The sequence below is a fragment of the Dermacentor andersoni genome, chromosome 9 (genome assembly GCF_023375885.2).
Source record: "Dermacentor andersoni chromosome 9, qqDerAnde1_hic_scaffold, whole genome shotgun sequence".
NCBI lineage: Eukaryota > Metazoa > Arthropoda > Arachnida > Ixodida > Ixodidae > Dermacentor > Dermacentor andersoni.
This window is the reverse complement of record NC_092822.1, coordinates 6,726,575-6,738,470: the sequence shown is the minus strand read 5'-3', so window position 1 is coordinate 6,738,470 and position 11,896 is coordinate 6,726,575. Positions and strand designations below refer to the sequence as shown.

The window sequence follows — 11,896 nt, the reverse complement described above, 5'->3', positions numbered from 1 at the left end:
TCACCGCTGGCGAGTCAAGTCAGGCCGTAACCGCGCAACAGCTGAAATGGCGTTCCTGTGTGCGTGGAGCCTACGATAGCATGTGAGCCTGTGTTACATATTCCTCCGAACGGCGTTATTCTAGAACGTGTTTAGATGTAGTGCGCGTAATGGAATTCTAGCTGAGTACGTCGTGTTACACTTCAGCGACTGAAGCGAAGAAAAACGCCAAGTGCTCTTGCGGGCTCGCGCTTCGAGCGCTGCAGCACACGATGGAGCTCCGCAGGATTATCAGGACAGGTAAAGGCCCTCCATACACGCGCCATCGCTGCATTTTTAACCTGGTCGGCGGAAACGAGTGTAGGAGAGCTTTAAAGACAGAGAGGGTCAAGATCGCCGCACGACGACACCGCCTCAAGTTGTTCGTCAGGCAAGGAAGCTGAAAGTGGCGCACGCCTTCAGACGCATCTGCCAAGCACCAAGTGGTACGTACGACTCTTCCTAAATGCTTGTCTCATAAATTACAAAAGTATCAGATACGCGCACACGGACATTCGATCGCGATGGTGCTTGATCCGGATCCCCTCAATCGCTACTCTTCCATTGCGATCGAATGGTTGGACTAGGTCCGTGCTCTTACTTTCTGTGAGCTCAGCCAACTCAGCCCGAATCGTTGGACCGTATAGCAGCGATCACTCTCAATCACGCTGGAAGAATTCTTTTCTAATCGGGCTCGATTGCGACCGAAACGCCCGTGTGAACTGTCAACTCCTGTTCGACTAAGCTCCGTACCTCGCGCGCTGATAAAACATTTTTATTCCTCTGGCGGGCGTAGTATTTGTTAGCTTTTCTAAAGTGCGCGAGAGACGATTTACCGCCTTAGCTACACGTAAAACATAGTGCACGTTGACTTTCTCAGAGTGCATCTGCGAGTACTGCTAAAGCAAGCATTGTGGACGTTGCGGAAGCATTTAGGTTACATCGCGTTAGCGCGTCGAGTAGCTTCTAAGGCTACTTGGCTGCAAGGTTACAACTCAACACTGCTGCCTAATTCAAAATGTGTTTCTGCTTTCCAGGTGCGACTGCGGACGCTGTCAAGTGCTTCCCAACTTAAGCGAGCTTGAGTGCCTGTGTGCACCGAGATGGGCCCTTTTCTGCTACCCATACAGAAAGCTTTAGAGGTATGCCGAGTTCATTTGCATCCTTTGCCAAATATATTCCTATCATATAATGGGACAGTGAAACTGCTGTCATATTGAGCAATTAATTTTTTAGCTGGGCCAGGACATGTTCTTTGCTTTTTGAATATGTTTACCTGCCACGTCAAATATTTAACAACCATCTGTAATTGGTCTTTATGATATGGTTCCTGATGTACAGTTCTGTTCATAGTTTCTTTAGTGCATATGTGCATGGAAACACTACGTAATGCGATGTTCCACTTGTGTGTCCATTCCATTTTGCTCATGTTTTATTTCCTGCCTCCCATGTCATCACCAGGGACCCCAGACCTAGTCAAGCTACTGACTGTAGCTTTTTCTCTGAGGTTCTTCCCAAAGCTTGTGTGAATAAAATTTGATGATCACAGTCAGCCATACCATTGCAAGCAGCAGCAGGAGAGCCACTTGCAATGCACTTTAGTTTTTTCTTTTGAATGTTGGCACGCTGAACGTGAAACACTGTTTCCAGTTGAATGCGTACCTACAAGGGTCAGTATTGCATTTATTCGTCAGCCTGTTACACCTCCCACATGATGCACATGTCACCAAGTGTCTTGTCCATGATTTAAGATGATGTCAAACTAGTCATTATCTGTTGAACCCAGAAACAGCCTTATGGTACTTTTGTGGCCATGCCGCATCAGTTGTAGTGACAACCTATGCCACTCGGCTCCCTCACTCCTACACTTTAGTGTAGCACAAAGCTTTCCCAGCATGATGTGCATGTCAACAAGTGTCTTCTGCTTGACTTATGATGTTCTTGAGCTTGTCATCAGCCGTGCCAGTCGGCAGAAACCTTATGGTGTCCTTGCACGCATGCAGCATCAGTTGCAGAGACAATCTATGCGACTTGGTTTGTTCTTTCCCACGCTTCAGTACAGCACAAACCCTTTCGAGCATGAAGTTTATGTCTTTGCTTTTCCAATTTACTGGTGTAGCCTTCGAACAATTGGTTTTTGATAACTCCACCAGTTGCTTGTCTGCTCTACATGTATCAAAACTTCAAAAACCGTGCCTTGTGTGCCGCTATGAGCTCAGTTTTGGAGGGCCTAGGTTCGTTCTGTGGCACAAATACTGGTGCAATTTTTTCTGGTGCCTGGGCTAGTGCTTCTGGAAATGACGGGTGCTCGATGCAAAGCTCGGTCACCTTGTTTTGTAGATCTTGCACATAATCTGAAAGTAGAACAAACCAGGTAACATCAGTGCTGCATTTTATTTTAATGCTATAGCAAATATCTGGAGAGGTCACCTGATCTGGGGACAGATAAGTAAAAGCAACATTCTATAATTAATGCATCATGTGAAGCTTTGCTCCTTGTCTGTCGCTGAGAGTGTGGTTTGCCAGTCATGTGTCAAAGTAGCAAGAACTTTGGCTTTTCTGCATTGAGCCTAGCTGTAAAGATAATGTCTACTTGTGGTAAAATGTATTATTGGGAGAAAAAGCTGTCTGTGCATCCCGATCGCAGTTACTTCAAAAAGTGTTGCACGATGCTTGAATATGCAACGAATGCAGTACATGCCGTTATCCTGACTCTATAACCACCCTACGAGAAAAAAAGATTGTTCTGCCACAATCTGCAGTGCTCTGCTCCTTACAACACTAGCTTGTGAATAGCTTGTAAATGCAACATGAGGTGTAGTTTTGCTGAGCACTTGTAGAGCAGAACTGCTAACTGAAAGACGGACGTGACACAGTTAAACTTGCCAAATGTAGCAGCCATCTTGAGTGGACACACAGTCATCATGCTATGTCTGGCCTTGGATGTCTTGCTGTGCCATTGCTGTGTTCCATCCTTTGTTGTTGCTTGCTCTTTGTTGGCATTTTCATTGAAATGGAGGGCAGCAATCAGTGTTCTGGAAATTCAAGTTTTCCCACAAGGTTTAATTCTCAGCAGTACTTCGCAAAATTTTTTAGGAAGTACTTGTCTGCCTGAAAAATTAATAACGCATGCATGCTTACCGAGCCTTCATTCCCTCATATGTGTATGCGGTAGACTTAGGAGCATAGCCGTTCAGGACACTATGGAAAGATTCCAGGCTGTATGTCTGCGTGTCTGGCGAGAGCTGTCGGATGTCTTTGAGAAGCACTGGGGCCATGACAATGGCTCTGACTTGTTTGTGCGCTGGAGAGTCTAATGTGGGAAAAGATAGGACATATATGTATTGTTCCCTTCATCACAAGTATAGACGGACAATGCGCATTGTGCTAAATTTGATTAATTGTGCAAAAGGTTCTCAATCTCAACTGATCGACGATGTAATTACACTGCACAAAATGCAGTGCCACTTAAACTGGCAGATTACTTGTATTTACCAATTTTGAGCCATGACACTCTGCTGGATGGTCCATGGAGGCAGCGGGGATAGAGGTTGCCGTGACCATCATGAATGTCAGCTATGTGGTTTAGGAGGCTTGTCCATGTCGCCACTAGTAAATCTCCATTTCCTCCGCAAGCACATGCGCACCAGTACAGATGGTTCACAATGGGTTGTATCCAGCTCAACAGCTCCCTGCATCTAGCCTTCCGTGAAGCAGCTGTCAATTTTCTTCTGATGCCTGGAAAAAATTTGCGCCATAATTTGTTAGTCCATCTCGTGTAAACTTCAACTGTAGGTAGATGAAGAAGACTAGCTCGAAGCATTAGTACAGAATGGAATTGGAATACAGTGCACTGAAAGATCTTTCTGCGCACTATTTCTGGTAGTGTAGCCTCAAATAAGTGTGTAGCTTTTTCATATCAAGGTACTAGTTCCTTCATGGCTAAAGGGACTGTCTACCATTTTTCAAGGACCTCCTATTTTGTGATGCAATAGAAAGCTTATCATTTAAAGTGTAAACGTGCAATGGTTTCGCTGGCAAGTGAGTAGGAATTTTAAAACAATGTATTTCGATTTGCATAGTCTCTTAAAACTCTATAGATGCCCGAAAAATGGGCTAGTGGATGCAATGGTGGTAAAAGTGAGAAACCGGAAGCACATAGTGTTTCTGCGGTATTACTTTGTGTAAAGCACTAAAATGACTTTAATAGCTCTCCTCAGCACATAAGTGGCAAGTTCTTTTGGCCCACCTATAATCGCATGTTTTCTATAGGCACAGTCTGAGTGCCTGTAATTTTCAACAACCTGAAAAAGACTGTGACCCTTGCATCACTCGCACAATGCTACTAGCACTGCTGCATGTCACAATGTCATGGGGGCATAGTTGAAGACCCATTGGTGCACCATTCTTGTCTGCACGATAGTAGTGCCACTTTCAACATGCACTACTTTGAAAACAAGAAATCAATCTCTCATGCAAAGAAAAGTTAGCAGAGGCACTTAAAATACAATTTTAGACAATAAAATAATGTATCCAAGCAAAATAACTCTCTCTGCACAGCTTTTTGGTGGCATAATGGTGCTCACATTGGTTGCACTGTTTCACCGTCGAGAAACACTTAATTTTCGCACCACTCTCGGAGCCAGATAAGAAATAGAATTCCTAGCTTATAAGATACAAGTTTGCTGTTTCCATCAATGTGACACACAATATTATCATTCCCGCTACAATCCAAAGACCTGATCCTGTGGTAAACAGTCCCTTCAATGCAAATGTTTGAAGTATGATGACGTAAGATGCATTCTTCTTTAATAAATGCTAAGTGCTAGTCAGGAGTTGCTTTGCGGCTATTAACCAACATTAGGTATTTTACTAGCAGTAGTAAATACGTTAGTTCCCTTCATAACTACCTTTTGCAACGTGCCAGACGTCAAATTGGTGTTTGGTGGCCGGGCAATGCAGCCTCATGTATTTCTTTATTGCTGTATGGCGGTCTGTTGTCAGGGACCTTATGGAGATGCCCTGGTCACAGAGAAATTGAAGACCTCTGATGAGGCCCTCTTTCTCCATTTGTGAGCTCGCCTGAATTTGGGCACTCTGGAAGACAAAAAAATTGTATGTGCACAGGATACATAATTGCATGAAGTGAAGCTGTGCAAATAAAGCATCTTGCCCCATATTCTTAAAACGCTCCTCAATCCCACAGCCCACCTCGACTACCGTAAGTTGGAACCATCGCACTAGCACAAGAATATCACACAGTCAAATCGCTGTGGCACTATCTTCTAGCACACAAGGCCCATTGTGTCCAGATGAATTCAGGAGTATGTGAGTAAATCGTCAAGGGTGTGGGAATTATGAAAGGTTTCGTTACAGGGAAGGATGGGCCTTCTAAATACAGCGTGTACACGCTCGCCTGTGCATTGATAAGCTAAAAAAGAATACTGAGGCATGTATGCGATTGACTCATGCTTCCTGGAATGCTTGATAAACATTTTGACGTAGTAGTTCTGCGGAAACCCGCAAGGTGGAGAGAAGTAATGAATAAAGGGAAAATCAGACATCCACCCGTTCCTTTTTTTTTCAACTATGAGGCTTTTCTTTCGAGAAACCCGTATGGGTTTCCTTTGTAGCAATTGCTACGAACGGGTGGATGTCTGATTTTCCCTTTATTCGCTTGATAAACATGTAACAATCATTGCACGATGCTTGAAAAATAGCAATAATCAAATATGTCGAATGATGCTCGGTAGTTTTTTTTTTCTACTTACTTCTTTGACTTGAATTTGCTCAGTGTGTATTATCTTTCCCGTGCCAGGACACAAGAACGAGTATGTCAAGTACTTGGCACTGTGGCCTGGTGAGTCACAGCGCCTGTCCCCGCAGAGCTCCAAGCTGCTGTCACCAGCTGCTGCCAGAAGTCCTTTCTGGTGCTCATCCCAGACCTACGAGAAATTTGGACTCTATCCTGAGTTTTGATCTACTCCAGGTGCTACGTGTACAGTTATGTGCACACGGTTTATGTCTGATAACAATCAGAATGAAAAAGATAGTTGCAATTACAAAATATTGTGCACCACCCACATGTAAGCTCTGCCTAGACACACAGAGCAACATAAACACTGACGTACAGAACATGCTAACACAAGACCTTGGCTAAAAACTGAAAGTAACTTTTGAGAATTGTATTTGTGTTTTGTATTTTATTCAGTATGATATGCAAAAATGAGGAACAGGTTGCAACATCATTCCGATTCCCACATAACGCGACAGATTTTGAAGACATTCAGCCCTAAACCTCTTGTCGGTGGATGCAAAAGGAACAGATTATGTTAAAAAATGTTGAGTTAGTGTAGCAAAGCTTTGCAGACATTAGCAGCATTAAAATGAATGCAAGTAAATGAAACTACATTGAAATTATCATAATCGCTACGGAATCTTCGGTACTGCATATGAGCCACAAAATTCAGAAATTCACCTTCCACTTTCTCTACTTCTAAGCAACTTTTTTCTTCAATGCATAAGCCAAGAATTTTACAAAAATGCTATCTACAAATACAGCACAATGCAGCACCTTTCCTTACAGTTCCATTATGGGTTTCCTGAAATTAGATGCTACAATTTCTGCAGCTGCATGCATTGTGTGCTAGTGAAGATGTAAGATGAACTTACAGGCTGCTTAGAATAATGCCAGTGTCTGTTCTTGGAACCATTTCCTTCGCATGCCAGGCATATTTTCTGTATTTATGTCCTTTGTTTGCTTTCTTATGCACAATAAAAATGCCTGAAAAATTTGAAATGCTTGCTTCATTCTGTTATTTGGTTTTAGTAATGATAAAGCTTTAGAAACTACTCTCGGAATGCTAGTCTTATGCGATTGCTTGTGCACTGAGCATGCCTGCCTCAAATTAGCTACACCAAATTTTGAAAATTATGTTGGCATATAGATTTGTTGCACGAAAAGAAAGCAGGTTAGCAGTTTTATATGCTAATCACGAGCCATAACAGCTTACAAATATTTTGCAGCCCAACATTCTGCCATTGGAGTGAATGGTTAAACAAAGGGCCAATATGACACTACTTCTAGCTGCTCCCGAGATATTGGGCCGTTGTTCAATATGTGGCTAGCTACATATTCAGGAAAGTTGAAACAAAATGCTTACTGCAGTGACAGCTGGAAAAAGATATGCCTTCTGGTAACTGAAGAATGTTTGATCACTGATGACTTGAACACCCATCAACCTCATCATTCTGAGTGTTCCAGCAACACTTGAACCGGAGAAGAGTATTGCAGCCGACAAGTCGACATTGCCTTTGGGCTTCATTCCTAGTAGTGGCTGGCTCGCCCACATGTGCTCATGTCCCCTTGGGCATTCAGTCTTAGCAGTGATGCGTGTCCCAGAACAGGAGAGGCTCGCTGTGCAGGACGTAGACAAGCAAGTGCGGCACGTGTTCAGGAGTGTCAGCAGGTTGTCACGAGAGACAAGAAAGTAGTCTTTGTGTTGCGTACACCCCTCATCCATATCGCACCTGAAAAAGAAAATATGCCCCTTACTCAGCTTTTATACAGGCACTCTCGTACAAATTCACTCCCTTACTCAGTCAAAAGTTTGCGCTGAAAGTTAGCACTTTTCTCTTTTAGCAGCAATAATTACCCTTTATTGCCTTCATTTGAAGTCAATTAAATGCTGCGCCTGTGCATCAAATAATCGTAAACACAGGATTGAAATTATCTGCAATCTGTGTGCACAAATGGAAGACAGCTAGTACCCCAATCTGCTACACCTTCTTTGTAATTGTGACTTTGTGACTGTTTGACTGAAATCACGGAAGCTTTTTTCACATCTGTCACTGCAATTAGTTACTGCAGGCCAGGGAATGACATAGACATCTGTAGGTCTTGCTTTTGTTACCACCCATCACATGCATACTTGGATCATTTATAACCTATCACACTGTTTTTCAATAAACAAGTAAACATCACTTTACTATAAACACATAAAGTGCACTAATACATACTGCACCTTTGTATCTGAACATTTATACACCAACATGCACAGTAGTATGCAATGTTTACTTACTCATCAAATGTCACCTCTGGGGTGCAAGTCAATTCTTCCGGCTCGTACGTTGTGTCATGCATGTCAGGGTATTGCAGTACTGGGGACACGTCAGGCGAGGGAATGTAGCTGATGTCCTTTGCTGGTGTACGTCTCCGGTGCTTGACTGGTTTCCTGACACAAGTGGTACGTCGTCTCTTGATTGGAGTTGATGTCTTTGGCGTAGGTATGTTCTGAACATTCACCTGAAGTGCCTTGCATTTCATTTCCTTCACAGTTGTATTCACCTGAACAGCTGGAGAGCAAAGAAACGCCATGCGAAGGTCTGAATAAAAGAGAACCAGGACAACAGCTTTAGAGAAAATGACACTGTGTTGCGTAGTTCCTGAAAAGTTGGGAAAATGACAGCAATTCTGACTAAATTTGCATAGCACAAAGCACCAGCAAACATGCTGAAGTAGACAAGGTTCTACTAGCCTGTCCAATATCTTTGGTGGTGCTACCAAACAAAAGAGAAAATTTGCTACTTGTTCTCCCAGACTCCATCACACATCACATTAGTAGTTTTCGTTAAAAGCTAGGTAACAGCTCGGGTGTACTCACCAACGCTCGTGCCCAGTGGTTTAGCCTGCACTCCTTTTGCATTCCCGACGCTGCGGAAACTGCTTGTTTTCGCGGGGATCTGCATAAAATCTGTCTGCGTCTCCGCGTCTTTCGCACCAGAGGGAAGCGTCTGAAATGTGCCGAAAGTGTACTAAGCTGCGTGTTGCGTTTCATCTGCGTACAACTGCAACCACCGTGACAAACCCCGCACACATACCTCCGCGTTACTTTCGGTGAAAGTGCCAGCAGTGTTTTCATTCATCGGGTCGGCGACGTTAGCCTGTAAATAAAAGCAGCTGGCTATGAGTAACGTGAAGGGCGGCGTACACTTGCTGATTTTTAGTGATTAAAGTTAAATAGCATGCAGCGTCAAAAGGCACGACTCACAAAACTTACGTCCTGCAGCAACGGTGCTTGCTCTTCAAGGGGGAAAGGCGATATCGACGGAACAACGTTGCAACCCAGTCGCGCTTGGAAAGGCACTTCGATTGACTGTCTTGGTAGAGAATTGTGCTCGCAATCCGCGTTGCTTTCAATGGAGGTTCCAGTGGCGTCATTTTCCGTGATCAAGACATCAACGTTAGCCTGTCAATAAAGGCAGCTGGCTATCAGTACCGTAAAGGGTTGCGCACACTTGCTCAGTTTTAGTAATGAAAGGAAAATAATATGCGCGTCAAAAAGAGGCTCTACTTACCATGAAATTTTCGTCCTGCAGCAACGGTATTTGTTCTTCATGGGATGAAGGCAATATCGACGGAACAGCGTTGCGACGAAGTCGCATCTGAAAAGGCACGTCCATTGACAGCCTCAAAAGTGAATTGTGTTCGTAATCCTCAGGGCGGAAATGCATCGAGCACACATGCAGTCTGATCGGCACCTTTCCTACCCGCTGTAGCATGGGAAATGCACTGAGCCAGCGAGAACGTAGAGGTTCGCCCCGCGGGATCGCATGGTAGTGCACGTTGGTGTCGGAGCTTTCGGTATCCTTGTTCAGACGACGCGGACCGTTTGGGCACCCCGCGACATCACATCGACCCGGCATTTCGCTGCTGGGAACTGGGAACTACAGCTGTCAAGAACTTTCGTGACACAGCATGGACAGCACAGCACGCCGCGAAATGGAAACTTTGCCATTCACCAAGCGAAAGTGCGAGCGCGGTCAGCGCGGCCGAGCGAAACCAGAACTTGTCGGCACTACTGTGGAGTGAGCGCGACGGCCGTAATATGCAGCAATAAAATAACTATGGCCTATCGCATGTTTCATTTGTTGCCAAAATTTATCTAATTTACTTTTCAAGTGTAACATGAAACAGTAGTTCAATAATTAAAATAGAGGCTCTGACGTCACTTTATGAGAGGTACCACAACGCACGACAGGTGGCGTCCCTCCTATTTCTCAATTTCTTCGTTTTCTCGCTTATAAATAATCTGTTCTCGCTAAGAATGATGAACTTGTCATTACAAAAGCCTAATCTTTCACTCTAGCTCAACTTAATATTTCCCTTTAGTGTCCCTTTAAGCGTCCTGCAAATTTTTTTGAGCAACTCGTCCACCCGCTCTTCGAGGGCCGTGCTTGCAATGACGACGTATCCATTGCATCTGGATTATGACGTGCGCGTGAAAAATCCTCGATGGGGATTCCTCTCGCATTCGCAAAGCTCCGACTGATCGAATATTCCCGGTGCCGCCTTATGTCCTCCACCAGCGCATTCGCGTTCCCCGGCGCGGTGCTCGCGTTGCTGGCTTCCTCCCGGTTCCACTTGCGCGTTCTCGTGGTCACTCTGCCCGGCTTCTCGCTTTCTTTCATTTGGTTCTCCTTCGTCATTCCCTTGTGGGGTTTATTCTTGGGTTCATGCTTCCACGGGTATTCTGCAGGGTCAGCTTCTTGCCGCTGTAATAATGCGATAGCGTTAAGGGCCCCGTTATGTGGCTCTTTGGCCCCGTTCGCGCTCTTTGGCCAGACCTGGCCCTTGCACCGTTAAACACCACATGTCATGATCATCGGGGCCCCGTGTCGCAGAAAATCTGGTGTCGGTGTCGTAGCTGGCGTTGGCATCCCGTGAGCGAAAATTTCCCTATATATTCTACACGATATCTTCTTCTGTCACCTTAGTTGCTCAAGTCATTACAAATTTATTCCTCGGAATTTTGAGAATGACAGCTCACACACACACAAAAATGTAATGAAACAAAAAGCCAACAACGCATGCCTTTTATGTTGAATCTTAGATTGAAATATTAAAGTGCGAAACAATAACAGAAGATCGGCCCACGCAGGAGGCCGCGTTTATATATACTAGAAAGCTCGCCTTCGTGCATACGTAGCGCTCGCCGCCAGCGCTTCCCGGTAAGCGTTATACGATTGCAGTTGCCGGGAAGCGTGAGGTGCAGTCAGATATCTTTGAATGCTATCGCGTTCCACTTTTAAAGGCGGAGCTTAAGCGTCACCAAATTTTCGTCTAAGTCCATGCTCGGTTCGTTCGGCGCGCCCACCATGCCCGTTGCTCTCGTTCCCTAATTCCCATATCGCTTCGCTGAGTGTTCGCTTCTCTATCCGCTTTCGTGCGAGAGTTCCCGTTTAGGCCTAAACTAGCGCCCGTCGGACAAGTATGACTAAGATGGCGCCGGTCCGTACTCATCGTTATAGGCTTATCTCTCCGTACCACAAGCCGAACTTTGAACGGGAAGGAGTCGTTGAAAAATCCACCTACTGGTGAGATCTTGGTATCCTCGTGCGCCGCTTGATGGTGGTGGTGGTGGTACAAACTTTATTTAGTGAAGGCTAAAAAAAGAAAAGAGAATTGAGATGCCGCCGTTCCGTGGGTGGCCTTCAGGCTGCTGGTCGTGGCCACCATGGATCATGCCTGGCGGCGACTTCCGCTGCCCAGATCGTTAGCCATAGCTGGACATCCGGCTCCAAGCTGGCCAAAGCAGCCTCCCACAGCTGCGGACTAGATACATGCCAAGAGGCGGGGGAGTGTTTCGGGCATGAATGCAGAATACGAGCATAGTCTGCTCGTGGGTGTCTGCGCAGCGTGCGTTCGGGTGAGAAGGCACCGGGGTGAACAAGGGCAGGAGAGAGGAAAATGTGGGCCTGTAAATGGTGCCACATGCTCTGTTGGAGCTTAGACAGGGATTTGTGAGGGGGAGGGGGGATAGGCGAGAGTTGCGGTAATGAAGGGTGATGTCATGGAAGGTGAGGAGGGAGTCTCGCG

At 45.3% G+C, this 11,896-nt stretch overlaps 1 protein-coding gene across 1 annotated transcript; it reads right to left on the bottom strand.

The window, feature by feature from the left end:
- Positions 1-1,661: 1,661 nt before the first annotated feature.
- On the bottom strand, positions 1,662-10,238 carry LOC126525073 (uncharacterized). Its single transcript, XM_050173137.3, has 12 exons — positions 9,376-10,238; positions 9,069-9,266; positions 8,899-8,961; positions 8,682-8,811; positions 8,100-8,373; positions 7,182-7,548; positions 5,790-5,963; positions 4,929-5,115; positions 3,514-3,756; positions 3,160-3,331; positions 2,905-3,053; positions 1,662-2,372 (listed from the first exon to the last, which is right to left on the bottom strand). The coding sequence occupies exons 1-12, from the start codon at positions 9,721-9,723 to the stop codon at positions 2,194-2,196; spliced, it is 2,484 nt and encodes an 827-aa protein (XP_050029094.3). The 5' UTR covers positions 9,724-10,238; the 3' UTR covers positions 1,662-2,193.
- Between the last annotated feature and the right edge of the window lie 1,658 nt (positions 10,239-11,896).

Coding starts and splice junctions, on each gene's coding strand:
- LOC126525073 (XM_050173137.3), bottom strand. CDS start 9,723: ATGCCGGGTCGATGTGATGTCGCGGGGTGCCCAAACGGTCCGCGTCGT. Junction 9,267..9,375: donor TGCAGGACGAAAATTTCATG/GTAAGTAGAGCC, acceptor CTTTATTGACAG/GCTAACGTTGATGTCTTGAT. Junction 8,812..8,898: donor TCACCGAAAGTAACGCGGAG/GTATGTGTGCGG, acceptor GGCACATTTCAG/ACGCTTCCCTCTGGTGCGAA.